Genomic DNA, 12407 nt, shown 5'->3' with positions numbered 1-12407 from the left:
TGTACAAGTCTCTAAGTAAATGGAATTCCTAAAAAGAAATATCGAAGTATTTAAATGAAATATGCTCCTCAAAATAAGACAGTAACTATTCGGGCCCAGATAAGCATGTATTGTTTTGGGAGTTAAACTTCATTTTGAGAGGATATGAAGACCCTTTATTTCCATGGAGTACATTTTTCAAGACCACATTCTTCACTCTTGATTTTCTCTATTTTCTGATCTTCATTTACTTCTTTCTTAGGAATCATTGCTCTTTGCAAGTTCATTATTTACCTAATTTTCTTACTGACTTTATGCTTCTTCTAAAATATGTTGTGTTTGTTTTTTCTTTTCCCCTGCCAGAGCACATTAATAAAACTAAGAGTCTTCCTTCCAGTGGTGGTCTAGCAGCCACAGCTGTGTGGTTGATGCTCTGGCCTGACCGTTCTGCAGGACATGGACAATTGTCAGGGTTCCCTGCCCTCTAAGAGCTGAGATCACCCAGAGGGGGGCTAACACAGAAAATGCTATTTGTCGCTATTGTTAACAGAGGTGGTAGAACTAACAGATGGGGGGCATTTCCTAAATGTCAGGCTTTGTGTAAGAAACTGTAAATCGTTCCTTAATTTTATACTTGCATCATAATGTTGCTTTGAGTTTTCAGTGGGATACTCTTTCAAACACTCCTAGCAAAGGGCTCCCATGGGTCGGGTTCACTTGCTGTTCCAGAGTGCACAAACCTGGTCTGGCTCTCAGAGTTTGATCGGAGTCTCTCATCAGAACAGTGCCGACGCCTGCTGCAAGGGGGAAGCAGAGCACTTCTTATGCAGAGACGGAGACTGACCCAGATTTTATTTATGGGCCTTGAAAGATTTGTGACTTTTCCCTCAGCTCTCATGCACTTCGCCAGTGCAGTATCACCTTCTAGCCTGTGCAGGAGGCCTTCAGGTGATGGGTCAGATGCATGGAGGCTCCTGCCTTTGAAGTCTGGATAACTCAGGGTAGTTTGGACTCACGTGGGCATCAGCAAAAGGTTGTGAGTCGAATCTAGTCAGACTTCCTGTCCTTTGTCCATCTACATGGGAGGCTCTGTGGTTGAAAAGGAATGTGAGTATGATTCCATTCAGGTTTGGGTAGGAGAGCTTTTTGATCAGGTATATCACAGTATTGCTCAGATTATTTAAGTTTAGTTCAGTTAAAGTCACATTTAACTGGTCTTTTAGTAAGTGCCATCATCAGTGGAGCACTAGAGATTCAGGGATGGTTATGGCTACATCAGTGCTCAAGAGTCACTCAGGGGCTGGTAGGAATGATAGGCACATGGGCAGGTCTTTGCAGTGTAAAGCTGTGATTTGATGAGAGAAATCTGTGCTGAACCCAATGAGAGCAGATCCTTTCAACCTTTACAATCAGAGAATCCTTCCAAGGGGAGATAAACCAAGTCTGAGGATCAAGGACCTGAAAAGCTTACCTGATGAGGGAGTCCATGAGTCAGGGATTAAGCTTCAGAATGGGGGATAAGCTTCAGAAGAGGATAGGATTCCAGAAGTCAGGGACAAAATGAGCTAAGACCCGGGGTGGGGGGGCATGAAGAGCATGTCTTCCCTGTCTTGAGCTCTTCTTAAAGCTGAGAGAGAAAATATAATCTGATTTCAAACTTGCTTCTGCTCCAGAGTCCCCTCTAATGGACCAAGCCGAAGACAGGAAGAGGAAAGCACAGATTTCAAAACAGAGGCCTTCTTTAAGTGACTCTCCTTTTACAGGCAATACAGAAATCCTCAAAGATGCCCAGAATGGTGTCAGTAGTTAATAGACAAGCCCTGGCATGAAAAATAACTCAGAATTGCCCAGAATGTTAGGACTGATTCTGAAATCAGGATGTGACCTTTTCAGAGTTGCTTAATCTCCCTTATTAGATGACTCTTGAAGATTTTCTAAGTATTATATTTCCTGAAAATAAAGTGGGTCTCCTAAGATCTTTGAGGAGCTTCAGAAGAAGATTCAGGTACTTTAGCTCCAGAGTCAGAGTGACCTGTGTTTGAATCCTAGCTTGCCACTCATCAGGTATGTAATCTTAGAAAAAAATGCCTAACTATGCAAGCCTCAGATGAGGAGAATAAGAACACTTATCTCTCAGGTGTGAAGATGCATATAAAGAATTTAGCATAGGGGCGCCTGGGTGGTTCGGCTGAGTGGCTGACTCTTGCTTTTGGCTCAGATTATGATCTTGCAGTTGTGGGATCAGACCCCGTGTTGGGCTCTATACTCAATGTAGAGTCTGCTTCGGATTTTCTCTCCCTCTCCCTCCAGCTCACTCTCTCTCTCGCTCATGTGCATACAAAAATAAATTAAATGTATCAATTAAAAAATAATAATTTAGTATAGCTACTGACATTATTATTGACTTTAATATTGGCATTAGTGTTAGGATTCGTATTTCTCTTAATAATAACATTTGTTTTAATATTGATTTTTGTCTATCTAGTATAAAGCAAAAATATGATTTATAGTCCAGCCAAAGTTGAATCCAAGCAGATTCTATGCCCTGTTAGGGTGATTCCTTTTGAGGCTTGCTTTTTAGTTAAATATGGCACTTGTCAGCAGATATTGTAACCCCTTGCTTCATCATCTCTTGCAGGACACTGGAAGAAAACAAATTTAAAAAGGAGGGGGACTATGTGGCTGGCACTAGAAAGGGCATCATTTAGCTCTCTTGGGTTGTTCCCTCTTGTCTACAGTAAATAGCAGTCTGCCTTTCAGCCTTGTGTCTTTTTTTTTTTTTTTTAAAGATTTTATTTATTTATCGGGGCGGGGGGGAGAGTGAGCACAGGCAGACAGAATGGCAGGCAGAGGCAGAGGGAGAAGCAGGCTCCCTGCTGAGCAAGGAGCCTGATGTGGGACTCAATCCCAGGACACTGGGATCATGACCTGAGCCGAAGGCAGCTGCTTAACCAACTGAGCCACCCAGGCATCCCCAGCCTTGTGTCTTGCCACACGGTACCTCACATCCCAGTTTCCACCCAAATTTTACATCAGGCTCACCAGATGTAAAATGGGGATTGGTGTGTGCATGATTTGTGGGAGGCGGTTCCAGAAGGAAACTGTGAAGGATGTGAGGAAGCATCAAGAAGTTCTGCAAGAATGTAGGTCCAGGTGCAGACAAGCTTCAACCCCAATCCCATCAGATGCCTTGGAGTGTATTTGGCCCCACAGGATTTATTTCACTTGAGGTATAGAAGTTGGGGATTCCACTATAATTCCCAGGCCCATCTAAGTGAGGACGCTTCAGTCACCCAAGTGTGATCATTCTGAGAAGTATGCAGTTGTGGGCTTTGAATGTAGAGAAGGGATTTCCATGAATTTGGGGGGATGTGCAGTAGAATCCACTATAATCCATTTCAGGATTTCATTATTCCCCCAAAACATCATCCTCTCTTATCACTTATGTCCTTTATACTTGTTAGTGCCTTTGCTTAGAATATCTCTTCCTCCTTTCTGTTATCATTCTAGATCCTGTTGCCAACTGGGAAGGCTTAGATGGAGTTAGGGATGACCTATTTCTGTTCCCACAGAACTCAGTTTATACTTGTCGTTAGGACTGTGAATTGTGGCTTAGCCACACATGTATGGAACTCATTTAATATTCCATGGTTTTCTCAAGGTCAAGAACTGTTTCTTATTCAATTTATATTCTTAGCAAATCTTACTGAAAGAAATGATAAGGCAGAGAGATAGAAAATACTTAAGAATACGATGTCCTCTAAGATTGTGTCAAGCAAGTGATGTAGTTGCCTTTTTTTACTTAAACCTGATTTCATAACATTTTCATAACATGAAGGAGCTTGCATCCTGCAGCCAAAATAACTTTGTAGCTTAAGCAAATGATCCCCATTTCATCCACTTGTTTGTCCTATAACTTTATTCAACAAATACGTATTAAGTATATGTGCCAGGCACTTGCCTCAGGACTGGAGATAAGAGGATAAACAAGACTCAACTGTCCAGTACTTGCAGAATCTTATAGTCAGTGTGAACAACACACACATACACACACACAAGTACACAGGCACATAACTTGATAAAAATTCCAGGGAACTATGGGAACACCCACAAAATTTCTGACTTACAGTTCACAAAATGTTCCCAGAAAAGATAAAGGCCAAGTTGAAGCCTAAAGGATCAATGAATGTTAAAATGAACAGTTTGTAACTAATCAAATATTAATTGAGCATAAAGATTGGTTTTATAGCTTAATTTAAGGCCCTATCAGTCTTAAAAATGTGTCTTACATTTATGCAAATAGTTTAAAATAAGTTATTTGTGACACCACATAAGTTCAACTGAGTTTGTTATCTGTGTCTTGATAGTTATTTGTCCAAATAGTTCAGAAAAAGTGTATTTTAATAGACAGAATCTTTCTCTAAACCAGCTAAATCTCACTAGAAGAATCCTGGAGGAGCCACATAATCCTTTTAACTTTGCAAGATTTTGCTTTTGGCATTCTTGGATCTTTATCAGAACACAAGCATTTCCTAACTGTTATAAGTAACATGAACATGGTTTTACACATGTGAAATGTTAAAAAGCTTAATAAATTCCTCAAAAAACCCCAAAATGTAATAACCACATAATCCAGCAATTCTACTTCTGGGTATTTATGTCAAAGAATTGAAAGCAGGGTTTTAAAGAGACACTTGTATGCCTCTGTTCAGAACAGCATTATTCATGATAGCCAAGAGGTAGTAGCAACCAAACCACCCATCTACAGATGAATGAGTAAACAAATGTGGTGTGTACATACAATGGAATATTATTATTCAGCCTTGAAAAAGGAAAGCAATCATGTCACATGCTATAGCATGGATGAACCTTAAGGACATTATGTGAAATAAAATAAACCAGTAATAAAAAAAAAAATAAATACTGTATGATTCCACTGATATAGGGTATCTAAAGTAGTAAAATTGATAGAAATAGAAAGTAGAATGGGTAGAGTGGTGGTTGCCAGGAGCTGGAGGTTGGAAAAATTGGGCATTGCTGTTTAATGGCTATAGAGTTTCAGATTTGCAAGATGAAAAAGATCTGGAGATTGGTTACACATTAATATGAATATACTTCATATCACTTAACAGTTAAACCTGATTATGATGGAAATTTTTATGTGTATTTTACCAGAAGTTTTAAAAATATGTATTTTTTTAAAAACCTGAAAGTAATGATATGTTTATATTCATTCCACAATCCTGAAGTAGGAGTGGTGAAATAAGTGTTCAGAAGTCATGGGGGCTCTGCTCAGGTAGTGGTGTTGAGGGGTACCTTATAGTACAAGGAAGCATGAGTTCTGTCCTATGGGTGGTGGGGGCTGCTGAGTGGGTTTAAAGAGAAGAACTTGCCAATTTGTGATTTCAGAAGGCCAGGCAGTGCAGCGTAGAGGAAATCTCTACACTGGGAAAGAGCGATCTCAGTGGCAGTTTGTACATCCCAGGGGTTCCCTGTACGAGAGCTAATCTGAACCTGAATTTGGGCAGTGGTGGTAATGGGGGATGAGGATGAAGTAGACTCAATAATTATTTAAGTATAAATTTAGGCAGACTCAGTGAATTTTTTTTAATTTTTTGTTTTTTCAGCGTAACAGTATTCATTATTTTCATTATTTTTGCACCACACCCAGTGCTCCATGCAATCTGTGCCCTCTCCAATACCCACCACCTGGTTCCTCCAACCTCCCACCTCCCGCCCCTTCAAAACCCTCAGATTGTTTTTCAGAGTCCACAGTCTCTCATGGTTCACCTCCCCTTCCAATTTCCCTCAACTTCCTTCTCCTCTCCATCTCCCCTTGTCCTCCATGCTATTTGTTATGCTCCACAAATAAGTGAAACCATATGATACTTGACTCTCTCTGCTTGACTTATTTCACTCAGCATAATCTCTTCCAGTCCCATCCATGTTGCTACAAAAGTTGGGTATTCATCTTTTCTGATGGAGGTATAATACTCCATAGTGTATATGGACCACATCTTCCTTATCCACTCGTCCGTTGAAGGGCATCTTGATTCTTTCCACACTTTGGCGACCGTGGCCATTGCTGCTATAAACATTGGGGTACGGTTGGCCCTTCTTTTCACTACATCTGTATCTTTGGGGTAAATACCCAGGAGTGCAATGGCAGGGTCATAGGGAAGCTCTATTTTTAATTTCTTGAGGAATCTCCACACTGTTCTCCAAAGTCGCTGCACCAACTTGCATTCCCACCAACAGTGGAAGAGGGTTCCCCTTTCTCCACATCCTCTCCAACACATGTTGTTTCCTGTCTTGCTAATTTTGATCATTCTAACTGGTGTAAGGTGGTATCTCAATGTGGCTTTAATTTGAATCTTCCTGATGGCTAGTGATGATGAACATTTTTTCATGTGTAGACTCCGTGAATTATTAAATTGGCAGATGGGAGAGTGAAAGATAGGATGGAGTCTGGCTGACTCCTACTTTTCTGGCTCAGGTGGCTACATAGACGGTAGTATTTGTGTGGTTTGGAGGCTTACCTGGAATTCCTGAAGCGGGGCAGTTGTTCCTGCAGTTGTTTGAATGCCTGGGAACTCTTTTCAGTTGCTAAAATAGGCAGGCCCTTGGCCTTGATTTTTGAAGTTCTTTAGAAGGAAGCTCTGTCTCTGGAAATTGTGATTCTTTGTCCCAGAATCTGATTAACCCAAATCAGTACTCCTTCTCTTTGAGTATGAGAGGAACAGAAGATTGTCTTCCTTTTGAGGCCAACAAAAATAATGTGGGTGGTAAAAATTGTTCTTCATTTCCAAGGGAACTTTAGTCTTTCACAAATTCTGAAACAAAATTACATTTCCTGAATGGAAGATATTAGAAGTCTGTTTCTTTGCTCAATACATTTTTTTTTTCCTTCTCCATTTCTGACCTAGACATTATAGCACACACTTAGGTACTCTGGTCATTAGAAGGAAGGCTTCGGTAAATCACCTCAGTCTCATTTGTTTTCCCCTTCCTGTACCTTAAAACAGAGATAGTATATTATCTGGTAAAAACAAATCATCAAAGTCGGTCAGTACTGAGGCTTGTTCAGTGTTCAGTATCAAGGTTGCTTATGGTGGCCACCAGAAGAATCTTCAGCAAAGCCTCATATTTATTATCTGTTCAGTCAACAGTAGGTATGCACGGGGTCCTGTAAGTGAAGTTGGAATAGGAAGTTCTTAACTGTACCCTTTGCAACACTAATGCTTCTGCTCTTCTTTCTTGTCTTTTCTCATAGAAGTATCGATACCAAGATGAGGACGCTCCACACGATCATTCCTTACCTCGACTAACCCATGAAGTAAGAGGACCAGAGCTGGTGCACGTATCAGAAAAGAACCTGTCTCAAATAGAAAATGTCCATGGATACGTCTTGCAGTCTCATATCTCTCCTCTGAAGGTCAGTTTGATTGTTCTCAGAGCTGGCAGCAGTGGTTGGTCTGCAATGCTAAGGGAGATGTCTGTTGACCCGATGAAAGGAGTCTTTGTTAAAGCACTGTAGTGGCCCATGGTTGCCCAAGGGTCTTTCTGTGGTTTGGACGCTTACCTAGAATCCCTAATAGGCAGTTGTTCTTGCGGTTGTTTGAATGTCTGGAAACTCTTTTTTAATTGCTAAGATTGGGCTAAGGAAAGAGCAAGGGATGAAAATTGAAAGGGAAAATAAGGTAAACACATACTTAGAAAACCCAGGAGTACATCAAGATTCTGTTCAAATGCCATCTCTCTACCCCTATACCCAGTCCTAGGTAAAACAAAGGAAGTAAGTATAACATGTTAGCACCTAATGTTCACCTTATCATGTGGACTAATAAAAAATCTGTGTGAGTTGGCCATCAACATCTCAGTTTTATACTGTATTTCTTCCTGTTTGGTGTCATACTTTTCTGACACTTTCTACTTTTTTTCTTTAATTTTTAAACAATGTCTTGATAAATGGTATTTTTGCAAAGGACAATTAAGCGAAAAGACTTTCTGTGCTCTTTGGTTGCAAATTACTCTTTTCTTTGATGTTGCTATGGGATTTTGTGCTTTAAATAAAAGCTCATAAATGTCGATTAGAGTTAAAAAAAAGAAAAGTGGAACTAGACTCAATAATATAACAGAAGTGAATGCAGACGAGAAACAAAACAAGACAAAACAAACTAACAAACAAAAAAAACCCTACAAAAATAATACTTTAGCGCTAAAGAAAATGTTTATTTTGTTAGCCAGAATATTCACTCATCACTATTTCCATATAGCTGTGTCAAACAAGCAAACAAACAAAAACCCTACTAAAATAATTCTTTAGCGCTAAAGAAAATTCAGTTTATTTTGTTAGCCAGAATATTCACTCATCACTACTTCTATATAGCTGTGTCACAATAAAAAACAAAGCCATAAATGTGGCCCCAGTGCCTTCTAGAATCTTACTATACCTTCTAAGACATCAGAGAGGCTAAATTATGTTCTAATATAGTTCTGAAATTTGGTACATTTTAAGTACCCTGGCATCCTAAAAATGTATTATCAAATAAGCTAGCTCCATTTACCACCAATTAATTAAAATATTAGGTTGATTGTCAAATTCCAGTAAATATGTTATAATGTGTAAGAATATGAAAACATTGTACCACTGGAATTCATTGTACAGTTCTTCCCAGATTCTTTTTAGAAATCATTGAATGACTGATGGAAATGGGTATGTTTAGCCTGGGGAAGAAAAGATTAAGGGTTGAAGGGCAAGGGATTTCCTTCTTATACCTCAGGAACTGTCCTGTGGAAAATATTGGTGTCACCCAGAGGGCAGAAACAGAGCCACTGTGCATAACTAACAGGGAAGTGTATTTGGGATCATTGTAAGACCACAACTCCTGTCAGTTTGAGCTACCCCAGACAGGTGTAGACTAGTGCAGGAAGCAGTGGTTGCCTGTCCCTAGGAATCTTCCAGGCCTGGCTGACAACCTGGTAGTGATATTGCAGAAGGGACTGCTTTAGCAGGAGGGCACACAAAATTGTTTCTAAGGTCCAGTCTGACTCTAGGACTCAAAGATTGTAGTTTGGGGTCAGATGAAAACATTCCTCTTTAGACAAATACTCATGTTTGCAGACAAATGCTCATCCTTACTCTGTGTAAGGATGTAGAAGTTGAGAAGGGCCAAGGGTGGGAGCCTGCATTTCATTAAGAGTATTTAAATCTCAGCTTTTTTCTATTTCTTTTCCCTTTCTTTTCTTTTCCTTTTTTTTTTCTTTTTGTTTCTTTTCTCTTTTCTTTCTTACAAGAAATCTTTGTAAGAACCTTCACAGAAACTCCCTTCTTTTCTCCCTGCTTGTCTTTCTCCCTTTCCTGGCACATTTTAATTAGCTCTAGAGCAGAGCTCCCAAGTGTTGGGTAGGTTCATCAGGGCTAGTCTAAAGCTAAACTGCTTATAGTAAGTAAACAAACAAATAAAATAAATAAAACAATAAAAGCGTAATAGAATGTTCATTTTGTATGTTAATTCTTAAGCATAAAATTGTCAAAATATCTACAGTTTGGGTGATTACACATGTGTTATGCTACTTACTGCCTCATTTGGAAAATGCCTATTAGAGTTAAATGAAAAGTTTGCTTTTTCTGAAGCTCGCATCTCGAAGGAATCTTTCCTGTTTTTCTTTATCCCTTGCCTTCCAGGAATCTCAAAATTAAGCATCTTCAATTGTGATTGTCCGTAGCATAGGCTTTCTGTTTCTGTTTCGCCCTGCTGTTTTATTTCTTATTCTCTTTTTTGTAAAGATGATTTATTGGTTCTTGTGGTTTTACTGTAGTAGTATCTTCTACTGATGGCACTCCCTATTGGTTTAAAAGTGGTCATCTATGAGCGATAAACCCCTGATAGGAAACATCCACGTAGGAATATGTTTCCGTCCTTTTTGGAGTCACCAGTGTATGGTGTGTCCCCCAAGGTACTGTGAAGAGGAGGGAAAAATAAGTCCATCTGGGATTTCTGTGCCTAGACTGTGAAATAGCAATTTCGGAGCCAGGACTTTTTCCCCATGACATTTTAGAGGTGTTGTTGATGCTGAACAAGATGTACTTTTAGATCATCTTAATGAACAGACTGTGTACCTTGTTTGGGTCAACAATAATGATGGGGTAAACAGGCACAATTTTTCTAGAAACACACACACACACACACACACACACACACACACACTGATAGGTAGAGTTTGCCAGTTTCATGGTGTAAATACTCCCATTATGGCTGAGTTTAGACTAGCAACCTGAAGCCACTGACTGCATTTGGAAAAAAGAAGCGAGTGAGGCTTCTTAAGTAAGCCAACATGAGCTGGCTCCAACACAGGCAGGCTCAAGCACATGCATTTTTTTTTTTTTTGAATTTTATTTCCAGGCCTAGGATTTTAAGCACATGCATTTTTGAAGCAATAGGACACATTTCCTAATCAAGTTGTTAAGGGATTATTACATTATCACAGTTCAAGTGTTCGGAAAACCTGCCATGATTAAAATCTAATGTGTTATTTTCTCATAAAGGAAGTCTATTAGAGTCAGAGAAATGCTAAGAAGGTACAAATTCTCAATTAGACCTGGCTTATTTTCAACTTCTTTGCTCCTTTGATCTTTCTGGTCCTCTTGGGTCAAGCATTAAAAGAGGGAAGAGTGAAGAGGCAAAACCCACAATCAGATAATGCCCCTGAATCTTACTTTGGAGTCAATGCAGCTCTCTAGTATTAATTAGAAATTTACATATGGCATGCCTGAATAGAGTGTAAGATGGCTAGATAACAGTTGAAATGCTGCACAGAGCAGGCTCTGAATCATTAGCAGAGCAATCTTACCATTGCAGGTTTGTCAATCGTTTCTTCCATCATCGCTTATCACTGGAAGCCTCGGTTCTAAGAGTCATCTGCCTTTGGTGCACACCTGCTGCCTGGCTGATAGATGGGCTTGCTTAGCCTGCTTTCATTGGAATGCCTTGGCCATTGTGAAATACGGGTTTAGAAGGAGAAATGCAAGTTTGCAGTGAATTTAACAGAATTTGTTTTCTTTACCTCAAGATGGGAATGCTTTCTCTTCAGATGCTACCTAGAATCTTCCACAAAAGAAGCTGGCTTATAATAAAACATGAGAATTTTCTTTTCCATTTAAGTCAATTCCATAATATTAATTGGGTCTCTACTATGCACATCATAATAGGCGATGGGAAATCCAAGGGCAGTAAAACATGATTTTACATATACTTATCACTTTCTTAAAAGACCTCAGGTCTAATTATTTATTACTTACTCTCACTCCGCAACAGAAATTCACATTCCTGAAGCTTATATACTGTGAGACCTCAGACATTCTGGAGAGTACTCTTTACAGAGTATCTGTTGAGAGAGAGAGACCAGGAGAGCGGATGAGGGAGGAGGAAAAGTCAGGCTTATTTTTAAGAACCTGGACTTTAGAATACCTGGATTTCAATCCCGCCCCTTTCATTCGGTAGCTATGTGACCTCGATCAAGTTAACCTCTCTGTCTTAGGCTCCTCATTAGTAAAATGGAAGTAGCAATAGTATCTATCTCATGGGATTTGTGTACTAATCAAATAAAGTAATATATGTAAACTGCTTAGAAAAAGTTTGGCACACAGTAACCACTCACCAAATATTGTTTTTGATTGTATTATTATTATTATTAGCCAGCTATCGTGACAAATACTTTAAAATCACTTCATTTATCTCATTTTATCTCTACAAGATTATACACGATTTTAAAGTTAAATAGTTTCCTGCAATCCAAGAACCAGTAAATCGGAGTGCAAGTAAATGTAACTTAACCCAGGTCTCTCTGGATCCAAAGCTTGTGTGTTTTTTTTTTTTTAAGATTTTATTTATTTATTTGATAGAGTGAGAGAGAGAGAGAGCACAAGTAGGCAGAATGGAAGGCAGAAAGCAAAGGGCAAAGCAGACTTCCTGCTGAGCCAAGAGCCCAGTGTGGATCTTGATCTGAGCCAAAGGCAGTTGCTTAACCAACTGAGCCACCCAGGTGCCCTGAAAGGCTAAATTCTTTATCACTCCTGTGCTACATCACCTTTCTCTAAACTCTTCTATTTTTAAAGAGATCTCAGATTCAAATTTTCACTTATCAGGTCCTTTATTTCATATGGCCTTATCCTTAAAAATAATTATTAAGCAGATATATAAGGGAATGTCTAAGAAATAGTATTTACCCTAAAGATACAAATGTAGTGGTCCAAAGGGACACATGCACCCGAATGTTTATAGCAGCAATGTCCACAATAGCCAAACTATGGAAAGAACCTAGATGTCCATCAACAGATGAATGGATCAAGAAGATGTGGTATATATACACAATGGAATACTATGCAGCCATCAAAAGAAATGAAATCTTGCCATTTGCGACAACAT

At 39.3% G+C, this 12407-nt stretch overlaps 1 protein-coding gene across 5 annotated transcripts in view; it reads left to right on the top strand.

The window, feature by feature from the left end:
• DLG2 (discs large MAGUK scaffold protein 2) overlaps positions 1-12407 on the top strand; it is a 1549658-nt gene that overhangs the window by 558327 nt on the left and 978924 nt on the right. For all 5 annotated transcript variants that reach the window (XM_059411961.1, XM_059411989.1, XM_059411997.1 and 2 more), the window contains one exon: positions 7253-7414. In XM_059411961.1, the coding sequence (XP_059267944.1) occupies positions 7253-7414 (162 nt within the window). The remainder of the gene's footprint in view (positions 1-7252; positions 7415-12407) is intronic.

Source organism: Mustela nigripes, chromosome 1 (genome assembly GCF_022355385.1).
Source record: "Mustela nigripes isolate SB6536 chromosome 1, MUSNIG.SB6536, whole genome shotgun sequence".
Classification (NCBI taxonomy): domain Eukaryota; kingdom Metazoa; phylum Chordata; class Mammalia; order Carnivora; family Mustelidae; genus Mustela; species Mustela nigripes.
The sequence above is the reverse complement of the archived record's forward strand: the minus strand, read 5'-3'. Positions and strand labels throughout refer to the sequence as shown.